Below are 25,030 nucleotides of genomic sequence, written 5' to 3' on the forward strand. Positions count from 1 at the left end.
ACCTGATTACAACCCCGCTTCACCTAGGTGAAGGGCTTCAGTTAGGATTAAACCAGCCTCCAAATTACTGACGACCAATTGCAATGCAACACGTTCAGCCAAGTGCAGCTGATGTGACAACGAACCATAAGATGCAGCTTTTCGTATAGCGCGCGATACGCTACGAATCATTCATTGGCAAAGGATTTAATAATAGGACAACCGGCATACACTACCTAGACAAGGACATGCTGGTCTTCCGGTCAAGATCACAATCGTGGTTTCATATCAACTTTATACAGTCAATATCACAATACCCAAGTTAATCACGATAATTTCGTCCTACAATCTTATTGGCTTTAGTTAAATTTCATTCCACATAAATTTATCGACTCGAAAAAAAGCTAAGTAGGGAAGAATCCAGTTCTACCCCGAGAAACGGATCAGACAAAATGCTTACGGGATGCAGCTAGCCCCCAGGTTAGAAGACGACACGTTAAAAAAGAGGGCAAAACATGCATCTGTACTATAAGATTAATATCCCGTTAAAGTGGATTTGAAATTTATGTCTCCATTCTCTTTCCTTTTTCCTTTTTAAAACCATTTATCTGCTCATATCAGCCTTTTTGGATTAACTGTGGCAATCGTGATACGAAGATCAGGACGAGAGCAACCATGTCAAGAGTCCCCATCACACAACATATTTCTGGAGTGAACGCAGAATCAGGTGGAAAAGTGTTTGCAGGGTATATGGATAATAGTAACAACAGCGAATACTATGGTGGGACACACTACCACCAGCACCCAGGTACCTAGTTCATTTTTTGGAAGAGAAAATTGACCGCACTAATCATGGACACCTTAGACCAACCAGAAGCTCGCCCGGAACCACTGTCGACCGTGCCGTTCCCGCATGATCCAGATTTTGTCAGCCGCGATGACCTCCTCGCTCAAATCCACGAAAGATCCTCGACCCCGGGATCTAGAATAGTTCTCGTTGGCCTAGGGGGGTTGGGTGAGGTCAAGCTAGTCCTTAGCGGTCTGTTCGAGTCTAACTTTGCGACAGTAAATCTCGACTCGCCATCGAATACTGCCATCGAGTCCGGCTGCAATCGCCTGATACTTGGGTTTTCTGGGTTCACGCGAGTAATGCCGCGCGCTGCGAGGAAAGTCTCCGCAGCCTTGCCGACCGTGCTAAGATTCCCGGGCGCCAGGATCGCAACTCAAATATTTTCCAACTCTTTGGGAACTGGTTGCAAGATGGGAAGATCGGAAAATGGATCCTTGTCCTAGATAATGTCGATGATGATGAGCTCCTTCGCAAACCATTAACTACTCGGATAGAGGCCCAAGCAAACATCCCGGGGCATGCCCCAACGCAGCCACCGCTAAGGTACCTTTTCGAAAGCTCGAATGGTTCCATCATCATCACAAGCCGGAATAGAGGGGTAGCTTTACAGCTTGCCGGCCATAAGAAACATCTGATCGATATACAACCTATGAATACAGCCGAGGCGCTAGATCTAATACGGAAGAAGCTAGATGATTGTGCGGAGAGAGAGGAATTGGTTCAGCTGGTCGAGGAACTCGAGTTCATGCCACTCGCGATTGTGCAAGCGGCTAGCTATATTGCCCACCGTGCACCCCGATGCTCGGCGTTGCAATACCTAGAAAAGCTTCGGCAGGGTGATCGGGAAGCTAGAAAACTTCTTAATCACGAGGGAAAACATATCCATCGAGACTGGGAGGCAAAAAACTCTATCCTACTGACTTGGCAAATTTCGTTCGACCATATTCGACGGATCAGGCAGTCTGCTGCTGATTTGCTATCTCTTATGAGCTTTTTCGACTGGCAGGGGATCCCAGAGGGTCTTCTAAGCATAGACAAGAACCATGAACCTTTAGATTTTCCACAAGACGTTGGGAACAGATCAAGTGATGAGGATACGGATTACTCGTCTGAACCCGACGTAGACGACGATTTTGAGAGCGATATTGCGATTCTCAGAGACTATTCCTTTATTACTTCAGGTGAAGATAGCATGGTGTTCACGATGCATCGGCTTGTGCAGCTAACAGTACGCACATGGTTGAAAATCTATGGTCAGGAGGAGGAATGGAAGGAACGTTTCATTAAAAATCTATATGATGAATTCCCCACCGGTCAGTATGAAAATTGGGAGAGATGCCGGTCACTCTTTCCACATGTTAGGTCAGCCATGTCACATCGACCGAAATCGCAAGACTCACTCCGGAACTGGGCTACGCTACTCTATAAAGGGGCGTGGTATGCGACAGAATGTGGCAGTATTGGGGTTGCAGAGGATATGGCAGCTATGTCAAGGAAGCAAAGAATGAAGATTGGCGGCGCCGAAGATAAAGACACCCTTGATAGCACTGTGATGTTAGGAGAAGCCTACGTACTAGAGGCGCGGCGGGAAGAGGCGGAGCAGCTCTTTACACAGGTTATAGAGACGAGTAAGACGAAACTCGGCGCGGACCATCCCTCTACGCTGACGAGCATGGCCAACCTAGCGGTGACGTTATGGAACCAAGGCCGATTGGAGGAGGCGGAGAAGCTCGAGCTACAGGTCATGGAGACTCGCAAGACAAAACTCGGCGCGGACCATCTCGGCACGCTGACGGGCATGGCCAACCTAGCGGGGACGTATAGGAACCAGGGCCGGTGGGAAGAGGCTGAGCAGCTCTTTATACAGGTTATAGAGACTCGCAAGACAAAACTCGGCGCGGACCATCCCGACACGCTGACGATCATGGCCAACCTAGCTTTCACGTGGGAATGTATAGGTCAGCATGCTAAAGCAATTGATTTGCTTCGAACCTGCGTCGTCAACCAAAAACGAGTTTTAGGCCCATCTCATCCTGATACTGTGTCGAATGGCAATATGCTGCTGGAATGGGAAACTGCGCATCTTACTATGAGGGCATAAACCTTTCATCCTTCCTCTGCTTTTCTTGCATTCAATTCTTACTATATTGTATTTCATTGTCTGGTTTTGTTTACGATTCACTACGATTCTCCCTACCAACCATGCATTTGACAATCCGTTGTTTCTTACAAGGCAGGGACACAATACTCCGTACTCCGTATCCCATCGAGGTTTAAGGGTGAAAAAAACTGTCTCACGCATCTTGGAGGACAATTCCAGGTACTAGATGTAGGTTAATGCTCCAGATATTGAGGGCAAAGACTGGGGTAGAGGGGACAAATGGAAATTCGAAGCCGAGGGTAACCTGCTGATTCCACTATCGACGTAAATGTACAATGTATTTGGGTTAGTTGGATAGTTAGTTGAACAAGACCAGTTTAATTAACCCAGGTAATTAAATGGAACTAATAAGAGCGATATTAGGGGTCCACAGGTCCGTTGAAGTGGCTTTTCCTCGGACCACAGTGCGGCGCAGCCACCCCCCTTAGGGTTGGCTCCTGTTGGCCGTAAATTTTCGCTCAAGTGGAATACATACTCCCTTTGCATTTTGGACATCGCTACAGAATAGAAGACTAGCCTGTCTATGGAAGTGAACCTTCAACATATCCAGGACTATGCATCTACAGAGCAAGGGTTGACTTATCATGAGTGCTAATTTGAGCTATACACGTACATATGTACCTAGGTGCGCACGGAGTAATTACGTACAGAATCCATCAAGGGAAGTGGCTGGCACTCGCTAGCACGACAGTTAGCTGAAGTCCCTAGTCATCTAGGTACCTGCGCTTTGTCTGGGTCCGTTTAACCCACGAGGATATTCTCAATCCCGACGAAGCTATAAAAGGTGCGGCATTTCCCGCTGAAAGAAGATCATTTACTTCTTTAGTGATGCCTGCCTAGCTCAGTAACTCTTGTGATCAGTCTTGCGTGTTTCTAACCGCTATTTGCAGACCGAGAAGGTGAACGTTATCAAACCTCGCTCTATTCCTCTTATCAGTACCGGAAAGTAGAGGGGTTGAAGCAATGGAATATTCTTTACTTGTCACATAGTTTTTTTGGTAGAACAGATTAGTGGCAACCGAGCATCAAATGTGACTGAATATCATGATTTCTCCAGGGACCGTCCGTGGAGGAGTAGACGTGAAGTGGGAGAAGTGAAGTAACTAGAGTGTCGCGTGTCCGGGGACCTAGTCACCGCCTTGTACCTACTCACCGCCTCCGTAGCCTTCGCGCTCAATCCGCAACTCCGACAATGTTCAACCCAAACCTCGAGGCACTGGACATTGATCAAGCTGGAATCGACGTTCTGTATGTTCAAGGGAGCATTTCAGATTGTTTACTTCTAATAACCACCGAACAAGAACCCTTGACAAAGACATTGGACCAGTCCCCATCTCTTCGATCGGCGGTGGGATCGCGCCGACCCTTCAACCCCGTGAGAATTCAACAGTCAACACAAGACCACCGACAACACTCTCCCAGTTGCAGAGGTGGGATCGCGCAGAGTGAGAAACTCCAGAAAGGCCATCTGCAAGACTCTACACCCTCGATGCAATCCACATGATGTCTCCGGCAGTCTCAGTGGAACTTATATCGGTTTAGTTTTGCCCGCGCTATCTTCGCTCGCATATTTGAACCTCGCAAGAGCCCACACAAGCTTTATTTCTCACAGATACGAACTGGAATTATTACGGAGCTATTGTCGCGAGCCAGCGCACAATATACATTTCCCCTCAACTTGTGACAGCTATGGCGGGGATGGAGGCGACCGCCAGCGCAAACCACGTGAACGGCTCCGCGGGCACAAAGTCCACAACCAACCCCTACGAAACCAACCCTGATCGCATCCCCAGTGATGACCCGTTTCTTTCCCAGAGCGCACAGTATGGCCGCTACACACCCCGCGTCGACGATTTCACCCCTCGCTTCATGAACTGGTATCGGTCTGACCCGGCCGTTAATGAGTTTTGGGAGAAGGTCGCGCAGCAATACTGTACCCCGGAATACTCACTCAATCTTTCAGGACCGAGGGAGGCATTTGCGGCTGGGAGCATAATTATTCGGGTCGATCGCGAACTGGCCGATGGAGCGGCGGCTGAGAGATACTCATCTGCTAATGCGAATGAACTGTTAGCGGCGCAGAAGGCAGAGGATCCTCTCAGAGAGATTGGAGTTGCAGTGCCCGTGGTATACTTTTGTGGGACGATTGAGGGGAGGAATGTGACAATCGAGTCTCGCATTGCGGGCGTCTCCCTGGAAGTCGCATGGAGGTACCTCGACACGGAGCAAATCGAGGTTTTCAAAAACCAGTGTCGCCAGATCCTCCAACGGCTCGGAACAATCGATCCTCCCCCGGACGAACCGTCCTATGTATGCCGTGAATTCAATTCCCAAAACCCGCCCTCCGTCGAACCTCGCGAACGAGATATCCTATTCACAGACAAAACTAAGCAGGAACTGCTATCGTTGACACACAACAACTTTATTCCGAAGAATATCATTGTGCAGGACAACCGGGTGGTGGGGCTTGCTGGCTGGCGACAATGCGGGTATTTTGGCACTATCAGAGCTAAGAAAGTCCACCGCCTCTTCAGGGATCTTGAGCCTGCGCCCCAAGATGGGGTGGCTAGTTCGGGGAAGAGTGTGACTTGGACCGACCTCTACGATGATGCCTACGACCGCAGTAAGGGCCCTCCGCTGGTCGCCAACCAGGATACACCCCTGCCATCAGTCAAAACCGAACCGACAAGCTCTACCCTCGACAGATTCCCAGCTAGCGACGACTTGGACACAAATTCACTAGGTCTCGATGGCACGGGAGACTACGCGACGTCTAAAACAGTGGCGAACCTCAAGCACGGGCTGACATCAAGAGCATCATCGTCCGACCGGTCCTCCCCAGCAAATTCCGTCAAACCAGCAAATAAAAAGCCCGCCACAAGCACTGCCAAAAAGGGAGCTGCGAAGAAGCCTGCCGCCAAGAAGCGCAAGGTGAATGACCCTGACGCAGACAGCGTTGATGGGCGGCGGTCCAACACACCAGTCTCCCGGGCTAGCAAAACACCCGCCAAGAAACAAAATTCTGCCTCGATAGCAGGGTCGCCACCCCCTGAGGAGAAGAAAAAGCCACAAAAGAAAAAGAAAGCGCCCAAACAAACTACGGCCCAGGAAAATGACGACTCCGACAGCTTTGATGAAAACGCGCTCTTTTGTATCTGCCGCCGACCTGATAACCATACGTGGATGATCGGGTGCGACGGTGACTGTGATGACTGGTACCATGGGAAATGCGTCAATATCGATCCTCGAGATGCTGATTTGATCGAGCGGTATATCTGTAAGTGTCAATGAGTGACAGCCCTATTCTATTCGAGACTAACTTCAAACACCAGGCCCGAACTGCGCAAGTGAAGGAAAGGGGTGCACAACTTGGAAACCGATGTGCCGGCTGCTCGAATGCCGGAAACCGGCGCGCGTCAAGACAAAGCCGCCGAGCAAATACTGCTGCGATGACCACGGCCGCGAATTCATGCGTCGACAAACTCGGCAACTTAAACAGCGTGCCGGTCAGAGGAATGGTCTTTTCGAAGACCTGGGCAGCATGGGTGGCATTCTTACGGCTGGAGACTTGAAAGCTGCCATTATGGGTGTGACATCTACACAAGAATTCCGAAAGCTCGGAGATCGCATCATCTCCCCGCCACCACAGGTAGACGAGAAAGAAAAGGCTGGAGTCAAGATCGAATCAAAGCCGCAGAGCGGCAGGTGGTTAGAAGTCGACGTCCATGCCAATGGCATGAAATACTCGCCCGATGAGATTGCGAGGATCGAAAAGCTGCGCACGCAGCGCGACGAGCTCCTTCATCGCAAGGAGATGCTTGCTGCACGCACAACGTTCGTCTCGCTTCTCAAGCCACGCGCCAAGGGCGTAGTAGAGAAACTGAAGCAGCACGAGCCAAAGGGTGGATGGAAAGATATCTGTGGCTTTGACTCGCGGCTCTCGTGGTCCGATGAAGAATTCGATGAATGGAGACTCTCCGACGCTGGAAAGAAAGCTCTCGCCGAGGGAACAGCTGAAGCTTTGGCTGTGGACTCCTCGGCTGATACCGACGCAGACGGGGACACGGCGATGAACGGGGATGGCGATGACGATATTGCATATTGGACGCGTGGCGTCTGCACTAAGAAGCGGTGCGAGAGACACAAGCAGTGGGTCAAAGTGCAGCAGCAGGATATTCTCTTTGAGGAGGAAACGGCAGAGCAGGACCTCGCCAAGTGTGAGGAGGAAGCTCGGTCTGTGGTGGAACGCGGTGTGATGAGACAATGGGTCGAGACGGATAACCAGCCTTGAATGCCGAACGGATTTTCTCGAGTCTTCCATGGCCAGTCGGATTCCGCAAAACAAAAGCTTGATACCCCTTGACTGCGGAGAGGCAAAAAAGAAGAAGAAGAAGAAGAATCTCATGGACCGGAGTTGGTATTTTGCTGATTTTAATATAGCAGGATGGTAGTGGCTGGGATTTTTTAGCCAATTGCATACAAAGCGGCGCTTTGCAGGCAGGGGTGGTTCTGTCATGTTTAAGGTTTTTTTTTGTAAGAGTATGGACAATTGCATCGAGATCGATCAAGGTCATCTCTTTCTGACAGCGACATTATGGCAAATGGTATACCATTATTGCTCGTTCCATATTCCCCATTTGCCTAGACTCGTACCAACTCGATCTTTGATCACTTCGACTATCTGAGCTCCTCTCAAATCAGAAAGCAACAGATGGGTATCGATGGCTTGGTCTAACGTCTTCATGAGCAAGGTAGGGAACAGTGAGGGAATATCCGAATGGAAGATGGAGTGGATGCCGTCTTCGAGCGGCTGCCTCGCAGCACCATGTCCATGTGTAGTAGTGTTTCCAGTCGATGATTGATTCTTATCCCACTCTGGATTCGTGATCCCGAGTCCATTGGTATTGACAAGAATGATGGAGAGATGAGAGGCATGTACACGAGACAAACGTGTCAAGGTGCGGAGTGTAGCTGTCAGAACGGCTGCACCCCGAGCCGGGTTCGACGCTCGAATTACACCTTCGGTTAGGGTATCGAGGCCGGCAACAATGAGGACAATGGGATTGCGGATGGATGGGCTTGCTTCGGTCGGTTTTATCTGATGTTCTCTGTTCTCTTGGATCTCGTGCAGCGCTTCCGAGACCTTCCCGATGGCCTGTGCGGCATTGGTGAAGTTGTGTACGGGAAGTAACTGCACAGAGTCCAGTTTACGGATTGCATCATCTCTTGATAGACCGGGCTGGTCATGGGAAGAAGACTGCAGCTCCTCGAATAGAATCCTTGGGGCAAAGGCCTCGAAACTGCGGGGGTGGATAATGAATGCGCTCGGTTCAGATGACGGATGGATACTCCGCAGTTGATTTATGAGAAGATATCGAGGAATCTATGGTAATATTAGTCTCGTCCACAATGTACAGTGAGTGGTATTGTGTCAGTCATACCTGCCCGATGTACTCGTTGCTTTCGTTGGTTCTCATCCGCAGCCTGGAGATGCCGAGGACAACCCCGCGCCGAAAGACTGTTTTGTTGGATGACTGGATACCCTGTTTCCAATCATTTTTGAGGTTCCAGTGATTTTTTGTGTCATTTGAATGAGGAGCTGCATCTTCCGTTGACTCTGTCTGGCGGAGTAGAGAATCAGCAAGGACCGGGAATGCAGGCTCCGCTGAGTAAACATTTGGTGCGCTTGCCATCTCCGTACACGAAGCCTCGTCCAGTTACTATGGATATGATATCAGGATATAAATACAAGAAGCGAAGAGCGAGTGATGGTGGAGACAAAAGCGGAAGTGGGTATCCCGATTTGGTCTAGCCTCACCCATGAGCTGCCCTCAGTTTGATCGCCTCTATGTTGTACTTGAACGTTCAAGTCGGAATATCATTTTGATATTGCCCTTGACCAGGAAGCAAAAATTGCACATATTGAAAATATTGAAAATAGATAGAGAACAAAATGCTAACGATACATTATGTGGAAAATGGTCAACCTCGCCTCCACACCCCACGCCCATTATGTACCCAGCCTGCGTTCCCGATAGCCTCGTCCAAAATGGCCAGCAGATCCTGTCGCATGGGCTCCACATGCAGGTCGCCACACCTAAACTCTTTCAAGCAGGGTAGATTATTCACAGTATACCCAACCAGAGAGTACGAGGTTGCGAGTTCCATCCACGGATCATTAGGATCCATGGACCCCCGTTGTTCAAGCTCGGTAATATGGTTATCTTGAGTGGGAGCCAACTGCACGTCAAGTCGCTGCAGACGACGCATCCTCACAACAGCATCCAGTACAAGTTGGGAGTGATTGTAAAATGGAAACACGGCCGTGTAGGAGAAGTATGTGAGGCGGCGCAAGAGAGCTGGCAGGTCGATCGGGCGTTCAAGCGTACGGGTTGATCCGCGTATTCCATTTGTACCCCAGTCTGCAAGGACGGATGGGACACAGGAAAGGAAATACTCGTAGTGGTTGTATGCTTTCAGAGAAGATGACTCGTTAAAGGTCATCGATGTCCAAGGTCGTGAGGCTAGAAGACTAGTACAAGTCTCCAGGTCAGGCAGTTCGGATGGGTTACGAGGCTTGCACTCTCGTTCCAAAAGTAATATCTGCAGGGGCATATCAAATGCCCAATGGTGGCCATCATTAATCGGGGTATCTAGAGTGTTTCCAATGAAGACTGGCGGCCCTATTACTAGAACACGGCGAGGGTCTAGATAGCGGAGGACTCGGCGCCACCAAAATGGGTCGACCTGACCATCTGGGGGTTGATCCGCAATTGCGACGAGAGAGGTCACATATGGAGAAAGATCCGACTTGACCATAAAAGAGTAGAAGTCTGGTTCGTCATGGAGATTGAGCCGGACATGAGTGAACAGTTGAGGCCGTACAAGTTGAAATAGGCGCCGTGAGCACAGTTGGAGATGCTTGAGGTCCTTTGTTGGAGACTGGGTGAGCTGCAGACTGGGTGCATGGTGTAATTGTCCAAATGAAGGTGGCTCTGTAGATAAGTAGGAGATAATCTGGTCTAGGAGCTCATTGGGGAGGAGCTCCAATGGAGACGCTGGCGCAGACATGGCAAATTGCTCATGTCTAGAGCCTCGCCCCACATTCCTATGTCAATTGGATATCCAGTGCTCTGCCCAATATGACAGTAAACTAGATGGAAGTAGTCGTCGGCTGAGGGAATGAAAGTGAAGTGCCGGCTTCCCCACTCCAATCGATGCAGGTGTGGCTCCACTGAATTCTTTGTAATCGGTGACTCAGCCGATGGTCTCTCCAATGGTTTTTGCAAAAAGGGAGTTATTGTGCGAGTTCTGTTAAAGAAAAGGAAGAAGGAGTAGACACAAATAGATGCAATTAATAAGAGACTACACCTCCCGAGGTCGGGAATGTATAGAAGCGGGCAATCTGGTCCGTGCACTCTAATAGATTCGAGATATGTCCGAGAATACACACAGTACATAGTTATGTAGTATTACGACAATTATTAGATGGATTATTAGAATAATGTGGGACAATTTCACTGTTCCATTGCCAAGGACTCCCCGCATTATATGGATTATCCTGTACCAACTTACTTCCATATAGGCTCTTTGATATGTATGATAGATGAACAATTGCTTCTTGATATGATCCCACATACAGTCTACATACAGTCTACCCCAGAAAAGGAGACCAACAAGTAAACTACAAATAGGAAGCCGCAGGCCAAGTCGAATCAGCCGAAAATGTGGAGAGCCTCAGCGTTGTGTGGGGCAATGCCTATCACGGCGGGATACGTTGAAGAGCTCGGATGAGATGGCAATAGCAATGCCATGCCCCTCTTTTGATTTACCCGTTCCCCAAATTCCCTTCCTTCTCAATTCTCACATTTACTCGTTCAGTAGATCGCCAGGGAAGATACTGTCGGACCTTTATAGAAACAACGCTCACTCTCTCGCAGTCAATCTATATACTCCTTTCACAATGACTCCTCAACTTCACCAACGTCCCCCTTTCCGTGCAGAGCACTTGGGCTCTCTCTTGCGTCCAGACCAGCTTCTGGAAACCAAATTCGCCTTCGAGGCTGGCAAGATCCCCGAGTCGCAATTGACCGCCTCCGAAGACAAGGAGATCAACGCCATCGTTGAGACCCAGAAGAAGATTGGCTACGCTGCTATGTCTGACGGCGAGTACCGTCGTCACAGTAAGAGATCCAGAGAGCCTTTAGATGAGTCACGTTGACAGATATAGTGTTCTGGGGTACTTTCTTCCCCGGCTTGGACGGCTTCGAGGAGGTCAACAACGTCGACGTGGATGACTTCCGTCCATATGCCCCCGATATCGCCGCATTTTTTGGAGGCCGGCCACAAGCCTGGTGAGAGCGTCATTTGTACTGGCAAAATCAAGCATGTTGGTAGCACCTACATCAACCAGTTCAAGTACCTCGCCAGCCAGGTCCCTGCCAACGAGGTCGGAAACCTGAAGATCACTCTTGCCGCTCCTAACTGGTACCACCTGCGCTACCGTGAGGGAAAGGCTTATCCCAAGTCTGTATACACCAACGACGAGGATTATTTCGGCGACATCGCCAAGGCCTACCAAGCCGAGCTCCAGATCCTGTATGAAGCCGGCTGCCGTAACGTCCAATTCGACGACCCCAACCTGGCCTGTAAGGTGTTCCCATACAGCCAATATCGATTAAACTAGACTAATGTTTCACTCAGATTTCTGCTCTGATAAGTTCCTCACTGGCTTCAAGCAGGACCCTCTGAACGTGTACTCCGCCGACACCATGTTCGAGAAGTATATCAAGCAGTACAACGACTGCTTCGCGGACCTGCCGGCGGATATGCACGTCGGCGTACACCTATGCCGTGGTAACTTTGTCGGCAGTCGCCACTTCTCCGAGGGCGGCTATGACCGAATCGCTATCAAGCTCTTCCAGGAGCTGAACGTCCACACCTACTACCTCGAGTATGACACACCCCGTGCCGGTGGTTTCGAGCCCCTCAAGTTCTTGCCCACCCACAAGAACGTCATTCTGGGTGTTGTCACTAGCAAGTTCGCCAATCTTGAGGATAAGGAGGAGATGAAGAAGCGGGTCATTGATGCTGCTAAGTTCATCGCGGAGGGGAACAACATCTCCCTGGATGCTGCGCTTAACCAGGTCGGTGTTAGCCCGCAGTGTGGTTTTGCTTCCCATCGTGAGGGTAACGCTATCGACTGGGATGGCATGATCAACAAACTGCAGTTGGTCCGTGATATTGCCAACGATATCTGGCCTAACCAGGCTTGAACTTGGCGGTTGGTCGTAAACTGTAAAGTTTCTTTTTAGTTGTTAATATTCCGATCGAGTATACCATTCTCCTCGTTACTGTCAACAGATGTGACAGGGCTTGGGATTTTGGTATTACACGGTGGTTTTCACTAGATACTTCGCACAAAGGTTATGGCATTTGTTGGAATGAGCACATGTCTTTTATTTTGAATGTAGTCAACGAGACTCTTGGCAGTCCAGATGTTTTCTCCCCTCTCATCGCAATGTATGAATCAACAACGAACGGTCTCTGCCTGCTCACATGAGACATGAGACACGAGACGCAGCACTAGCCTTTTGGCCTCCTTAAACAGCCTGCATCAAGGACTTTGCCACTTCAAGCTTTTGTGCCATAACGATTTTCTCTTTAACCAGCCTAGCGATAACACGCACAGTCCACCCCCGGCAATTCTCCGTAACAGACTTCCGATTCTCCGCTTGTGGAGGAGGTTCCTGTTCCGCAGCCCATTTGACCAGCTTCGCCGCCCTAGCCTGATCCTCAGACACAACAGCCAGACAGTAGACATTGGAAGTGAGGCCGGTGTCCACGATATTGATCTTGTCAGTCGATGGGTCGTATTTCATATTCTCTGCATCTCCGGTAACTTGGTAGACATAGCCATACTCAGGCTCGTTCTCGTCGGCAAGGAAGAGTGCCCAATGGTTTGGTTCTCCGGGGGATTGTTCTTCTTGAACGAGATAGAGATAGAGGTGGGGGTTTTCGGCGGGTGGCTTCATCTCTTCCGGGTTAGAAGTGTCCTCGGTCCACTCTTGTGCATCCCTCTTCCTGAAGTATGTACGTCCGTCGACTTGGCACACTTCTCTGAAACCCCTTGTCGTGATGACGGTACCCGGTGGTGGAAAGTCACTCATCGTCTAGGAGTATCAGGAATCAGTATACATTTTGGGTATGTCTGTTAGCGGTTTGACTGACCTCGGGATACCTGCCGTAATAGCTGCGGTAGAGAGACAACTTAAGGTGAGGTTCTTGGGCAGACTTTTTTCGTTGAGGTGGAAATAATGGCCCCGGGGCCTGCGTCAGATGACGAAACAAAGCAAACGGGTCAAATGTGCATGGATCTCACTTTGGCTCTTTATTGCATTTCTACGTCATTCAGGCACTGTTACTGAATAATATCACCTCCAGGGCTGCTAATTAAAGGCAAGAGACCTAAAGGAATTTAGGGTTCCCAGCCATCCTGCTACCTCATAGCAAAACCTCGATAATAATTTGGATGTGTTGATTTAGGACAACTTATGTGTAACTATATTGGAAGTCCCTCTGGATATAGCAATTCAGCTCAATTTAGTATGCTAGTCAAAACATATATCTTCCGCCGGAGTCAAAAGGACGAACGTGTTACTCCGCCGGTCCCTCAATGTTGCCTTCCTTGACAGAGGAGGCCTTGTGGGTATGGATGTTCTCGACTTTATAGCGGGGCTCATCGTCTATGGAGTTACGGCCCCCCCATGCAATCACGCACGACTCCAACGCTTCTGCTGGTCCTGGATTCTGGTCCTAGTATATTTTGTTAGATGGTTCGTTCTTTGGACATGTATCTTTTAGAGAAGGGGGCATCATACCGCCGACCGGTGTGTACTTGACTTTGTCTCCTTCTTTGTAGCGAAACATTGCTGATGTTGGAGTAAATGGACCTAGTGGTAGTGATACTGTCAGGCGCTGGACTGTAGTTGAATATCTTGACGAGTTGAGTATGGCAGTCCTTCGGTATTGTAGATAAGAGTCTCGTGCAAGAGTCCACCCTAAACTATCATTCTATTTATATTTGCCCATGACGGGGAGCAAATTCCGCTATCGTCATATTGAGGTAGCGGGAGAACAAGCTGACTGGGTTGGAATTGATCCATGGCTAATATGGATATCTGGATCTAATGCGGAGGTTGGCTCCGTGGCAACGGTGAGACTCGGATTTCAACAAGAGCTTTAATCAGAAGTATGTCATTTGTTTCTATTTTCTATAACCAATGCTAGAACTCGTCTCCTCTGTAGGCAATTATGTGCATAAGCGCATCCACAATTGACCGTGTAAAAACAATAACGACGCTATGAGAGCACAATGGAATTAGAGTATTAAATTGGACCCAACAAGCCCATATAAGAACAGAGGGGATATCATAGAAGTGAAGATAAACAATGGAAAAAGCAACGAGATAACTAAGGCCAACAAAAAGAAAAGCCCAAGGAAACAAAAGCCCAAATGCTGCGTCGTCTTGTCATCAGAACACGGACATGAAGAGAAAATAGGAAAACACTTGATAATGCGAGATGTTGTACAACGAAGCTGCCTCAGAAGCGCCTCTCGAAATCACAGCGGTGCATCTTATTTCTGGGGCTGGGTCTTGACATTGTTTGAGAGCCAAGCCTAGCAAGAACATATCAAGGTTAGATGGCAAATTTGCCAAGTAGATAGATTAGGGATATGACTTACAAGACCCTCGAAAATACCTGTTCCATCTGTTGCAACACTGGGCGCAACATACCACAGCTTGTCCTTGAGCTTAGTCAATTGAAGCTGCTGAGTAATTTCCTCCGGGCTCAAGTCTAGAATTGGGTCAGCGGACGGGTCCATCGAATTCCAGGAACAGGAGACACGCACGGCCGGGAATATCTTGCTTGTTGGCGAACACCAGAAGCAGAGCATCCTTCATTTCACGGTCGTTGATGATCTTGTGCAGTTCCGAGCGAGCCTCCTCCACACGAGCAGTATCGCTGGAGTCAACCACGAAGATCAATCCTTGTGTACCGGAGTAATAATGTCTCCAAAGGGGTCGGATCTTGTCCTGACCACCGACATCCCAGACGTTGAACTTGACGTTCTTGTAGGTCACACTCTCGACGTTGAATCCGACGGTGGGGATGGTAGTCACGTCCTGGTTGCTGAGTTTAAGTTTGTAAAGAATTGCTGGCAGGAATGTTAGCCAATCTTGACCGAGTTCTAGAGTAAGGTCCAGGGATCATACTCGTCTTTCCAGCAGCATCCAAACCCAACATGAGGATACGCATTTCCTTGGTCCCGAAGATCTTCCCCATCATCTTAGATACTTGTACACCCATTTTTGCGGGATTTGACGCGGTGTCGGATGTGTTCAGGAGCTGTTTGGTGGAATATCAACAATTGCGACCCGCGTATGAATTGCGGGCTTGAGAGAGAGAATGAGAGACACTAGACAGTTTCCGTACAAGGTGACTCCGATTGAAATGACACTCCCGCCAACGAATGGATAGGAAAAAGAGAAAAGAAGGTGTGTTGGTGCGTGATCTTCAATCCAATTTCCCTGAGGCGGGGGAACACTAGAAAAGGGGCTTGGGCTGAGCTTACTCATCCCCGGGCCACGAGGTACACGGGACAACCTTGGGAAGTTTCATCCTCGTGTTTGTTTCACATATATCATCCTTGAACTGGTTTTATCCATTGCTAGTTTGATGGCACGGACAGTGGAACTTGACATATCTATCAAAATACTTTGCCAATGTCATCAAATTGCAAGCTTGGAACCATGGTTGCCCAGGTTGTGGCCTTTCCTCCTGAGGATCATCTAAGGCACCGGAGGAAATATTATCCGTTTGTATATAGTGTAGCATGTCACCTGGGCACCTCTTGTATAGAACTTTACTCAATGACACTTACATTTCTACTATATATAGTTACATACAATGTAGGTAGTTAGTGTGTTGTTGACATACGGCATTACATAATTTTGAAGCAGGGTCCTTAAGACGCCCATTAAGAGCTAGTCCACGTGTGAAAATTGTCGTTACGTCATGACGTGAAGTCACTCTCTTGGTTCTCATACCATACATACCTGATAGCTGATAGCACCTTTTTTCTTTGATTCCGTTTCTTGGATAACTCCAATGAGTTGAGATTTCTAAGAATCATGCCCGGCGAAGAACACAGCTTCGAACGCCATGCCTCAGTCACGCAGCAGCGTCGACTGTCGCTACAGTACGAGCGCAACGCTTGGATAGGGCCGCCGTCAGATGTATGAACCTCTCTGAAGTAGCAGCAAAAGCCACTCCTTGACAATACTAACAGGAATACTAGTCTATCTACGCCGGTATCTCCAGCGACTTTCAAGATCACTTTACACCAACTATAGCAATCGCAATCCGCGACGCTACATACTTACTAGACTTCATCGAGAAGCAGTTCCCAAACAAAGTGTCCGCAGAGGAGGCCACCGATTTCGTCATTTCCGAGCTGCAGAAGTATTCCGAGAACCATCTAGAGAAAATTGTTGGGATATCAATGCCTGAGCATGTTGCAAAGCACTGCCCTCGACTGTGTCCTCGCCTTTGGGCGGAGCTCGATATCGTCCCATTGGTCCTGTCGAACGTAACTCTAATAGATAGAGTTAGTGTCGAACAGCCTACCGAGGACAGCGCCTCGAAATCTGGTGGATGGGATGAGAAAACCATCGATGAACAGGCTGAGTCTATGGCACGAAAAGGTGTCAGGTTGGTTGGGCCCGTTTGATATCATGAAGGAGTCATTGAGTCTAATCAAATGCAGGTTATTTGGGCCAGAAAACACGCCGCTGCTACAAGTCGGCTTTCTCGGGCTTGTGGAAGTGGACACAGCTTACCATGTGCGACTTGCGGACCTGAGTGATTTCCAGAGTACCGTCTCGGATAGAACATGGTCAGCATCACAACATTATGCCACCGATTTGAAAGAACGCAATGTCAAAATCGCATTTTTCAGTGCCACGCCTCAGGGTGGTGGTGTGGCTTTGATGCGGCATGCTCTTTTGCGATTTTCAAATTGTCTAGGCACCAACATAAAATGGTGTGTCTGTTCCTGTATCTATATCATGGCAAGAATAAGCACTAATGTAATTCTCGCAGGTACGTCCCGAAGCCACGGCCGGAAGTCTTCAGGGTAACCAAAACAAACCACAATATCCTGCAAGGTGTTGCCCGTCCAGGCGAGCGCTTAACACCAGAGAACAAGAAGCTCCTGCAGGAGTGGATTGAGGAGAATGCCAGGCGCTATTGGAGCCGACCAGGTGGGCCTTTGCTTGCACCATCCGAGGGAGGTGCAGATGTTGTAGTCGTCGACGATCCTCAGATGCCAGGCCTCATTCCCATCGCAAAGAAACTAGCACCGCATCGACCAGTCATCTTTCGAAGCCACATCCATATTCGAAGTGACCTGGTTGCGATACCTGAATCCCCGCAGGCGGAGGCCTGGGAATACCTATGGGATAATATTAAACATGCCGACTTATTTATCAGTCACCCTGTGAGCGCCTTTGTGCCCCGGAATGTGCCTCCGGAGATAGTAGGCTACATGCCTGCAGCAACTGACTGGTAAGAGCTGAGAAGTCTGATAATCTGGTTTCATCTTCGTCTCACTGACCGGGACATAGGTTGGATGGGCTGAACAAGTCTATGCGGGACTGGGACATCGCACACTATGGCCGCATCTTCAACTCAGGCTGTCGCAATGCGGACATGCCAACTATCCAATGGCCCGAGGGTTAGTAGAAGAACCAGGATCAGATTCCTCAGTGAAACTAACACAGAATAGATTCATATATCGTCCAGATCGCACGGTTCGACCCATCAAAGGGTATCGAGGATGTGTTGGTTTCCTACGAGAAATTCCACAACAAACTAGTCGCCGAAGCACCTAATACGGTCCCTCCCAAGCTACTGATCTGCGGACACGGGTCAGTGGATGATCCGGATGGAGGGCACATCTACGACGAGATAATCGAGTACCTGGAAACGAAAGTCCCACATATCCGCCACCTCATCTGCGCGATGCGGGTGCGGCCCAGCGACCAAGTCCTGAACGCCATTCTATCCAAGGCGACTATCGCACTGCAACTGTCTACATCCGAAGGTTTCGAGGTGAAAGTCTCCGAAGCAATCCACAAAGGCAAACCAGTCATCGCCACGCGTGCCGGCGGCATCCCGCTACAGGTAACGCACGGGAAGAACGGGTTCCTGGTTGATATTGGCGATACAGATGCTGTGGCCCAGCGCTTGTTTGAGCTCTGGACGGATCACGATCTGTACGCCCGCATGTCGGAGTACGGCATCCATAATGTAAGTGATGAAGTGAGTACAGTGGGGAATGCTCTCGACTGGCTCTATCTCGCTTCCAAGTTGTCGCGTAGCGAGCCTGTTAGACCCAATGAACGTTGGATCGATGACATGGCGTTTGAAGAGCTCGGTGTCCCGAACAAAGAGGACGAGCTACGGCTCAAACGTGCAGTCAAGGTGGAGCAGATGGGCTAATTGTACTTTTCGTTTGGCTCTCCTTCAATCATTAGCAGTTTGTACATACAGACAAAACCTGAACCGTGCGACAGGCAATACTCAATTTGTATGCAAATCGACATCAAAACGCAAATAACATTAAAAGTAGCAGGGGTATCATAAAACCAGTAAAAGAAACCAAAGCCGAAACCCACGAACCTCTCAAGTCCTTCCAACAACCCGATACCTCTCTCTAGCCATACCCCCCTCAGCCCCCTCAACACCATATCCCTCCCCAACCTCCCCGACAATCCTCGCCGGCCTGCCACCAACAATACACCAGCTCGGCACAACCATACCAGGCGGAACAACCGCGCCATCAAGCACATAAGCGTAATCTTTAATGATAGCCATACTGCCTACAGCAGCTCCCTTCCCAACGTGAACATGATTCCCCAGCGACGCAGCCTCAACAACAGCGCCCTCGCCGACAAAAACATGGTCGCCGATCTTGAGCGGGTAGAACGAGTGTATGCCGCGGTGTAGCCGGCTGGGCGGGCGCAGGATCGCGCTCTTAGAAATGTAGCTGTATCGCCCGACTGTTATCGCCACGCTGGGCGTGCTGGGGTTCGGGGCTGCTGCTGCGGAAGCATTGTTTGGATCGGTGGGGAGTGTTGCCGTGCGGAATAGGTCGCCACGGATTACGGCTTCGGCTTGGATTACCGTCTTGCCGCCGAGGATAATGTGTTGTGTACCATGGATTTGTGACCGTCGGGAGATTTTATTTCCTGTGTCCTGTTTTGTGGTGGGTTAGGTTGGGGTTCTTCTGTTTTGGATTGGGTTGGGAGGTTGGGTGGTGGGAATTGACAGGGTAAGAACGGGGTGTTGCTTACGGTCTCGATGTATTCGCCCTTTGCTGCCTTTGGTGGAGGCATTTTGAAGAGTATTGAGGGGTTTCCCGTTGTGTAATGCTGCAATTGTGAGGTTGGGGTTGCAACAAATATAGTTCGACCCTGGTATATACGGCAATATACCTAGTCCCAAGGCGGTGTATGTAACACCTAACTGCCTACCTAGGTAGTAACTAACTATTGGTGCGCCCCAGCATTTAACCCTTTCTCAGCATTTCACCCTTTTTCCATCTCTCAACCATTTACTATTCTTTTTACACCACCCCACCATGTCGGATCAAATTGAAGATGTTGAAATACGAACCCAGCGGGCATTAACTGCCTACAACCAGAGCGATAAACCTAATTTAGCTAAATTGGCGCGGGAATTCGGGATTACACGGGGCCGGCTACGTAGTCGCGTCGCTGGCCACCAACCTCATACGACGCGTATCCAACCTAACAAGGCATTAAATCCAATGCAGGAAAAAGCATTGGTATCCTGGGTTTACGCACTACGGGATTCACATACTTTAAACACACCAGAGCTCATTGAGCGCTCTGCAAACCGGCTTTTAAAAGATGCTGGATCCGATCGGCAGGTTGGCCGTAACTGGGTATACCGCTTCATCAAGCGCCTCCCCCAGACATCCCATTCGTCAGCCTAAAGCCAGCCGAAAAAGCCAGATTGGAAAGCGAGAGTGAGGGTGCTCCTCCTCGCATCTTCACACCCTCACCCCCGCCAGATATATCGAGCTCAGCCACCAATTCGCCGCCAGATACTGTCGCTCGGGTTAATAAGCTTAATGCTAAACTTATTAAGGATCTGGAAAATCTGAAAAATCTAAATCAGCAAGTGAAACGGCATATCCAGCGTAGTATGGATGCAAATTCATATTTGTCTCAACAGTTCGATTTGGTGAAGGAGTCTTTAAAGAAGTCTCAATTCCACGAAGAAGCCAGGAATGAGCCGAGAAACAGGAAGTCGATTCTTGGGGCATCTAATTCAGTACTCGGTCCTACCCGTGCAAATCGGATGATAACAAAAAGGCGGGATATTGATTCTAGAAAGCGGCAGCGCCAACAGGCAAAACATGCCAAGGAATTGGATGATGAAGCATAGGCTCAAAAAGCAAGGGATTTAGCTGAGGCTGAACATGAAGCAAGAATGGTAACTGAATACATATGTATGGTATATGGATAGTCGTGGGAGTTATTTGTAAATAGTGATTTTAATGCGGTTCTCTATGAAAAATGGCTAGATTTCTTTCCAATGATCTTAACGTTGCTTGAACTTTTTGATATTGTCTCTACCAAATGGGAAAATGAACTCAGAGAAATAATCATGAACTATACACTACACTGTTATAAATAAACTTCAACAATTCGAGGATATCCTGACAACCAACAGTCGTCGAAAACAAAACGTCAACAAAGGCATAGAATCATAGCCGACCCAAAATTAATTACCTCCCATAACATGACATGTCCGCAGCTTCATATAAGGAGCCTCAACTAACGAATTCGGAAAGAGACACTCAGGAAGATGTAACCTTCTTCTTTTGCTCGAATGGACCATCCCAGTGCAGCTTAAGCGACATCGGGAAGGGACAGTAGGCAGTTCCGTCACCGCGGAGGTAAACTTGGTAGCCACCCTCCTGGGGAATCTTCTTAAGCTGGCCCTGGGCACCAGGAGCACGACGGAGACCCTGCAAACGACCGACGACACGCAGCATAGCAATGAGCGCAATCTTAGTGACCTGCTCGCCGAAGCCGGTGGTGGGACCCTGGCCGTGGTTGATATACGAGTCAAGAGGGCGGTCAAGGTTGACCTCATTGGGCTCGGGGAAGACGCTGGGGTCGTGGTTGGCCTGGTCAAAGGAGGCGAAGACCTGCTGCCCGGGCTGGACGGTGTAGGTCTTGCCGTCTTCCTCGACGGTGACGGTTTCCTTGGCCTCGCGGAAGGCGCCGAAGGTGCCGTTCAGACGAATGGCCTCCAGGCAGTAGCGGTACAGCTTCTCGTCCGATTCGGCGGAATCGGTCTTGGCGAAGCGGTTGATCTCAGCCAGGTGGGCGTTGTTCTCGGGCGCGGTGTAGAACTCGATGATCTGGGTGAAGACCTGAGCCTGGTTGGGGACAAGGCCGACGATTGTCGGGACAATAGCGGACCAGGTAATGTCAGAGGCGCTGGAGCCTGCCTCCTTCATGCGGCGGATAGCTTCTGTTCCGAACTCCCGGAGAGCGTTGTCATGGGGACGGAAGTTGTCCATGATGCCGGCGAAGAGACCGCTGTTGGTGTCCGCCTTGACAGTGGCCTCGACGACCTGACCGAGCTGGGTGGAGACGGCGGAGGCGGCGCGGTTCAGAGCGTACGAGCGAGGAGCGTCGACGTCGAAGAAGAGCGCGGAGAAGATGGTGGAAAGGATCATGTACATCTCGTGCTCGGTGAAGAGTCCCCGCGGGTTATCCTCGGTCTTCAGGGGAACGCCGAAGATAGTAGAGGCGAAGTGGACGTGGGCCAGGTTACCGACATCACGAGTGATATCGATCTGGTTGATCTTGCCCAACTGGCCACCCTTCTCAGCAATCAAGCGCTCAGTGATATCTTCGTAGAAGCTCTTGACGAGCTTGGGGAACTCCTCGGTGTTGAGAGCCTTGCCGATAGCCTCGCGCTGCTTCGTATCGAACTCGCCCTTGCCGAAGAGTTCAGACATGGAGCGGGCCCAGCTGGGACGGAAGTCCTTCTGGTTCTCGAGGAGCAGCTTGGCATTCTGGTGGGAGGTCAGGTTGACACGAGGCTCCATGAAGGCGGGTTTGTCCCAGGAGTAATCCTGCTCACGGCCCAGATCCTTCATGATGTTGCGGTTCTCGCTGGGGATGGTCATAGGGTAGTGGGCGTAGATGGAGTCAGGCTTGTAGTGGTTGGGGAAGGCGCGCGTGGCCAGCTTATAGAAGATACAGCCCTGGTTGATGTTGAGGTCGTAACGGCACTCATTGTAACCCCAGTTGGTCAGGTTACGGGGGTTGTAGTCAATAGTGTAGTGACGGTCACCACGAACAAGGGCGACGGCATCCGACAGCACAGCACGGGAGATGGTGTAGGTCGGGGCGATACCGACACCAGGGATCATGGGCTCCTTAGCCTCCTCGGAGACGATACCGGGGTACAGCTCAATGTAATCGGGGTGCTCGTAGAGGTGACGGAGAGTATTAGCGATCTCGGGGTTGGAGTTGACGTCTTCGAAAGTCTCGTAAGGCTTCAGGCCGAAGTGCTTACGGAACTCATTGAGAGAACCCACGTTCCATCTACGCGAAGCCTCGATTCCGAGGATCTCGATAGAGCGCATGGCCTTGGGTACGTTTCGGGGACCGAAAGAGCTGGCCACATCCTCGGTAGCGCGAGTCAGAATGTTGACAAGCTCTCCGTCATCGAAGTATCCATCCGCATTACGCTGCAGGTGGCCGAAGGTACGCTTGGCAGGGTCAGCCTCAAGCATACCCTTAACCTTCTTCATACCCATCAGTAGCTCAGGCATGCTGACCTGCTCAGCAGGCTTGCCCATAAGGTCGTAATAGATCTGCTCAATCCACTTCTCGTCACCCTGACTGATGGTCGAGTGCCAACGGTAGGCCAAGTTAAACTCGACAGAGCACTGGTTTCCGAGACCGGAAGGAGTGGCGTCGGCCTTCTCAGCCTGCGCACGGGGATCCAAACACCAGGTGGAGTTGGTGCGGTTCAAGTTAACAATGGTGCGCAGGTAATCATACAGAGTGATGTTGATGTAGAGACCACAGGTGATAAGACGACCGGTCTGGAACAGGTCCTCATCACGCTTGGCCCAGGCAGCCTTGGTCTCCTCCTCGGACAGACCAGGGCGGGGTGTGCTGAAGCGACCATTCTCGTTGATGGCAGCCAGCTGGGTAACAATGTGGTTATGGAAACGGTTCAGCATAACCAGCAGAACACCGCAGGCAGGAGGAAGGGCCTGCAGACGACCTTCGGAGAAGCAATCGGGCTTCAGCTTTCCGTTTTCGTGGGAACGGATCTTATCCTGTTGTTCCTTGACATCTCCGTACAGAATGGACAAGTCAAGGTAAGCAGAGGTCTGGTTCAGGTGCTGTTGGCTGTAGTCGGTCTGGAAGATATCTATGTGTGAAACCAGCACATTAGCGCCTGGATCGTGACTTTCCATGGAACTGACTTACCGTGAATGATCAGAGAGGCCCAGTCGAAGAAAACACTGGAGACCTTGTTGGGGTGCGGGGTGAACTCCTGACGGGCATAGAGGGTATCAAAGATCAGACCGGCGTCGGGCAATCCGCTGGGCTGGATGGTCAGGGGAGCAATGGTGCGGCAGTATGGGGTATTAGCAGCTCCCAGCCACGGCAGAGTAGGGTTGTTATTTGAGCCGTCGGCCGAGCGATACTTGTAATCATCTCCCATGTAACTATTCACAGCGTTAGCGCGCAATTGCAAAACAGTAGTCTCCAATTGGGGATTTCTCACGAGAGAGGCGGGTGAGGAATTGAGTTCCAGAGGTCATCCAGGAATAAACCGGTGAGGTCGGTGCGGTTCTTGGAGTTACCGGGCAAGTCCGCGACCATCTGGATTATGCGCTCCATCAAATAGGTCTTGTCGTCAATAATTCCGCCGGAGGCTTTGCTCGCAATCAGGTCTTTGACAGTGCCGACATCGCGGAATCCCAGCGCCTTGATGTCATTGATGAGACCGGATGACTTGTCGTGCTTCAAGTAGGCGCCATCACTGGTTTGGTTGGGCAGAGGCTCCTGCGAAGCATGAATTGCTTGCGCATACTTGTCGAATACAGCAACCACCTCAGAACGCTTCACGACATGGTTCTCCTCCTTATGAGTGGACTTCGGAGATGGCGAGACCTTAGAGGCGCGCTTGCTGCTCTTGTCTGTGCTCTTAGGCTCGGCATCACCATTGGACTCCTTGGGGTCTTTGGAGTCCTTGGACCGCTTGAACTGAGTGGAGAATCTCTTCAACATTGTGAAGAATGATGACACAGACAAGTCAAGAGGAGAAAGGAAGTTAAAAGAAGGAACACAAAGTGGCTAGCAAGGGCCAGATCAGGGGGAAATAAATCAGAAGCTCGACGGCGCTGTTTAAAACGAGCTGTACGGGCGACGCAAGTCAGCTGCAGGACTGTGGAGCGTCCCAAAGGTGGCGGATTTGCTATCACCAATAGCTGATTGACTGCGGCATTGATTTGATGGAGAGCATTAGGCCGATCTCTTCTCAGGCTTGAACCTAGTCTCTGTAACAAATATCCCAGCCCCGCATGGTAAAAGCTCAATTCCCAAGTGGAGTCTCTATACGGAGTACTAGTGGACTCTTGACGATGAGGTGTCTAGATGTAGTAATTGATCATCATTTATGACCTTGGATACCTGAGAAAAGGGGGCATATCTTCTAGTATGTATACGGAATACCCGAATACAATGCCAGGTTGGAGCGACATGATTCAAGATAATATGATATGGCCAAGGTTGTGACATGCATGAGATAACCAGGAGTTGAGCTGAAAAGCAAATCCAAATCTGGATCTATACATCGCCAGCCCCGGAAGAGCGGATATTGGCCAATGACTGTGAGAA

At 50.0% G+C, this 25,030-nt stretch overlaps 11 protein-coding genes across 11 annotated transcripts; 5 read left to right on the forward strand and 6 right to left on the reverse strand.

The window, feature by feature from the left end:
* Positions 1-831: 831 nt before the first annotated feature.
* On the forward strand, positions 832-2,930 carry N7489_006818 (uncharacterized protein; the record flags this gene model as incomplete). The annotated part of the gene is made up of 2 exons (XM_056712568.1): positions 832-1,022; positions 1,046-2,930. The coding sequence occupies 2 exons, from the start codon at positions 832-834 to the stop codon at positions 2,928-2,930; spliced, it is 2,076 nt and encodes a 691-aa protein (XP_056566283.1).
* Positions 2,931-4,182: 1,252 nt separating this feature from the next.
* On the forward strand, positions 4,183-4,439 carry N7489_006819 (uncharacterized protein; the record flags this gene model as incomplete). Its single annotated transcript, XM_056712569.1, has 2 exons — positions 4,183-4,238; positions 4,292-4,439. 2 exons carry the CDS (start codon positions 4,183-4,185, stop codon positions 4,437-4,439), a joined length of 204 nt encoding a protein of 67 aa, XP_056566284.1.
* Positions 4,440-4,679: 240 nt separating this feature from the next.
* Positions 4,680-7,281, forward strand: N7489_006820 (putative PHD transcription factor; the record flags this gene model as incomplete). Its single annotated transcript, XM_056712570.1, has 2 exons — positions 4,680-6,267; positions 6,323-7,281. The coding sequence occupies 2 exons, from the start codon at positions 4,680-4,682 to the stop codon at positions 7,279-7,281; spliced, it is 2,547 nt and encodes an 848-aa protein (XP_056566285.1).
* Positions 7,282-7,602: 321 nt separating this feature from the next.
* Positions 7,603-10,061, reverse strand: N7489_006821 (F-box domain protein; the record flags this gene model as incomplete). Its single annotated transcript, XM_056712571.1, has 3 exons — positions 7,603-8,373; positions 8,432-8,611; positions 9,009-10,061. 3 exons carry the CDS (start codon positions 10,059-10,061, stop codon positions 7,603-7,605), a joined length of 2,004 nt encoding a protein of 667 aa, XP_056566286.1.
* Positions 10,062-10,953: 892 nt separating this feature from the next.
* Positions 10,954-12,265, forward strand: N7489_006822 (cobalamin-independent methionine synthase II family protein; the record flags this gene model as incomplete). The annotated part of the gene is made up of 4 exons (XM_056712572.1): positions 10,954-11,173; positions 11,221-11,344; positions 11,388-11,638; positions 11,694-12,265. 4 exons carry the CDS (start codon positions 10,954-10,956, stop codon positions 12,263-12,265), a joined length of 1,167 nt encoding a protein of 388 aa, XP_056566287.1.
* Positions 12,266-12,592: 327 nt separating this feature from the next.
* Positions 12,593-13,159, reverse strand: N7489_006823 (uncharacterized protein; the record flags this gene model as incomplete). The annotated part of the gene is made up of 1 exon (XM_056712573.1): positions 12,593-13,159. The coding sequence occupies one exon, from the start codon at positions 13,157-13,159 to the stop codon at positions 12,593-12,595; it is 567 nt and encodes a 188-aa protein (XP_056566288.1).
* Positions 13,160-13,646: 487 nt separating this feature from the next.
* Positions 13,647-13,919, reverse strand: N7489_006824 (uncharacterized protein; the record flags this gene model as incomplete). Its single annotated transcript, XM_056712574.1, has 2 exons — positions 13,647-13,792; positions 13,871-13,919. 2 exons carry the CDS (start codon positions 13,917-13,919, stop codon positions 13,647-13,649), a joined length of 195 nt encoding a protein of 64 aa, XP_056566289.1.
* A 493-nt stretch (positions 13,920-14,412) lies between these two features.
* On the reverse strand, positions 14,413-15,445 carry N7489_006825 (ADP-ribosylation factor family protein). The gene is made up of 4 exons (XM_056712575.1): positions 15,269-15,445; positions 14,905-15,210; positions 14,737-14,849; positions 14,413-14,670 (listed from the first exon to the last, which is right to left on the reverse strand). The coding sequence occupies exons 1-4, from the start codon at positions 15,360-15,362 to the stop codon at positions 14,629-14,631; spliced, it is 555 nt and encodes a 184-aa protein (XP_056566290.1). The 5' UTR covers positions 15,363-15,445; the 3' UTR covers positions 14,413-14,628.
* Positions 15,446-16,186: 741 nt separating this feature from the next.
* Positions 16,187-18,557, forward strand: ccg9 (putative trehalose synthase (Ccg-9); the record flags this gene model as incomplete). The annotated part of the gene is made up of 6 exons (XM_056712576.1): positions 16,187-16,291; positions 16,354-16,766; positions 16,822-17,097; positions 17,157-17,621; positions 17,681-17,790; positions 17,842-18,557. The coding sequence occupies 6 exons, from the start codon at positions 16,187-16,189 to the stop codon at positions 18,555-18,557; spliced, it is 2,085 nt and encodes a 694-aa protein (XP_056566291.1).
* Positions 18,558-18,740: 183 nt separating this feature from the next.
* N7489_006827 (dynactin subunit 5) lies at positions 18,741-19,453 on the reverse strand (the record flags this gene model as incomplete). Its single annotated transcript, XM_056712577.1, has 2 exons — positions 18,741-19,313; positions 19,412-19,453. The coding sequence occupies 2 exons, from the start codon at positions 19,451-19,453 to the stop codon at positions 18,741-18,743; spliced, it is 615 nt and encodes a 204-aa protein (XP_056566292.1).
* Positions 19,454-20,946: 1,493 nt separating this feature from the next.
* On the reverse strand, positions 20,947-24,421 carry N7489_006828 (peroxidase/cytochrome P450 family protein; the record flags this gene model as incomplete). Its single annotated transcript, XM_056712578.1, has 3 exons — positions 20,947-23,555; positions 23,615-23,856; positions 23,916-24,421. 3 exons carry the CDS (start codon positions 24,419-24,421, stop codon positions 20,947-20,949), a joined length of 3,357 nt encoding a protein of 1,118 aa, XP_056566293.1.
* Positions 24,422-25,030: the final 609 nt, after the last annotated feature.

This window comes from Penicillium chrysogenum (genome assembly GCF_028827035.1).
Source record: "Penicillium chrysogenum strain IBT 35668 chromosome Unknown utg000004l_segment0_segment0, whole genome shotgun sequence".
NCBI lineage: Eukaryota > Fungi > Ascomycota > Eurotiomycetes > Eurotiales > Aspergillaceae > Penicillium > Penicillium chrysogenum.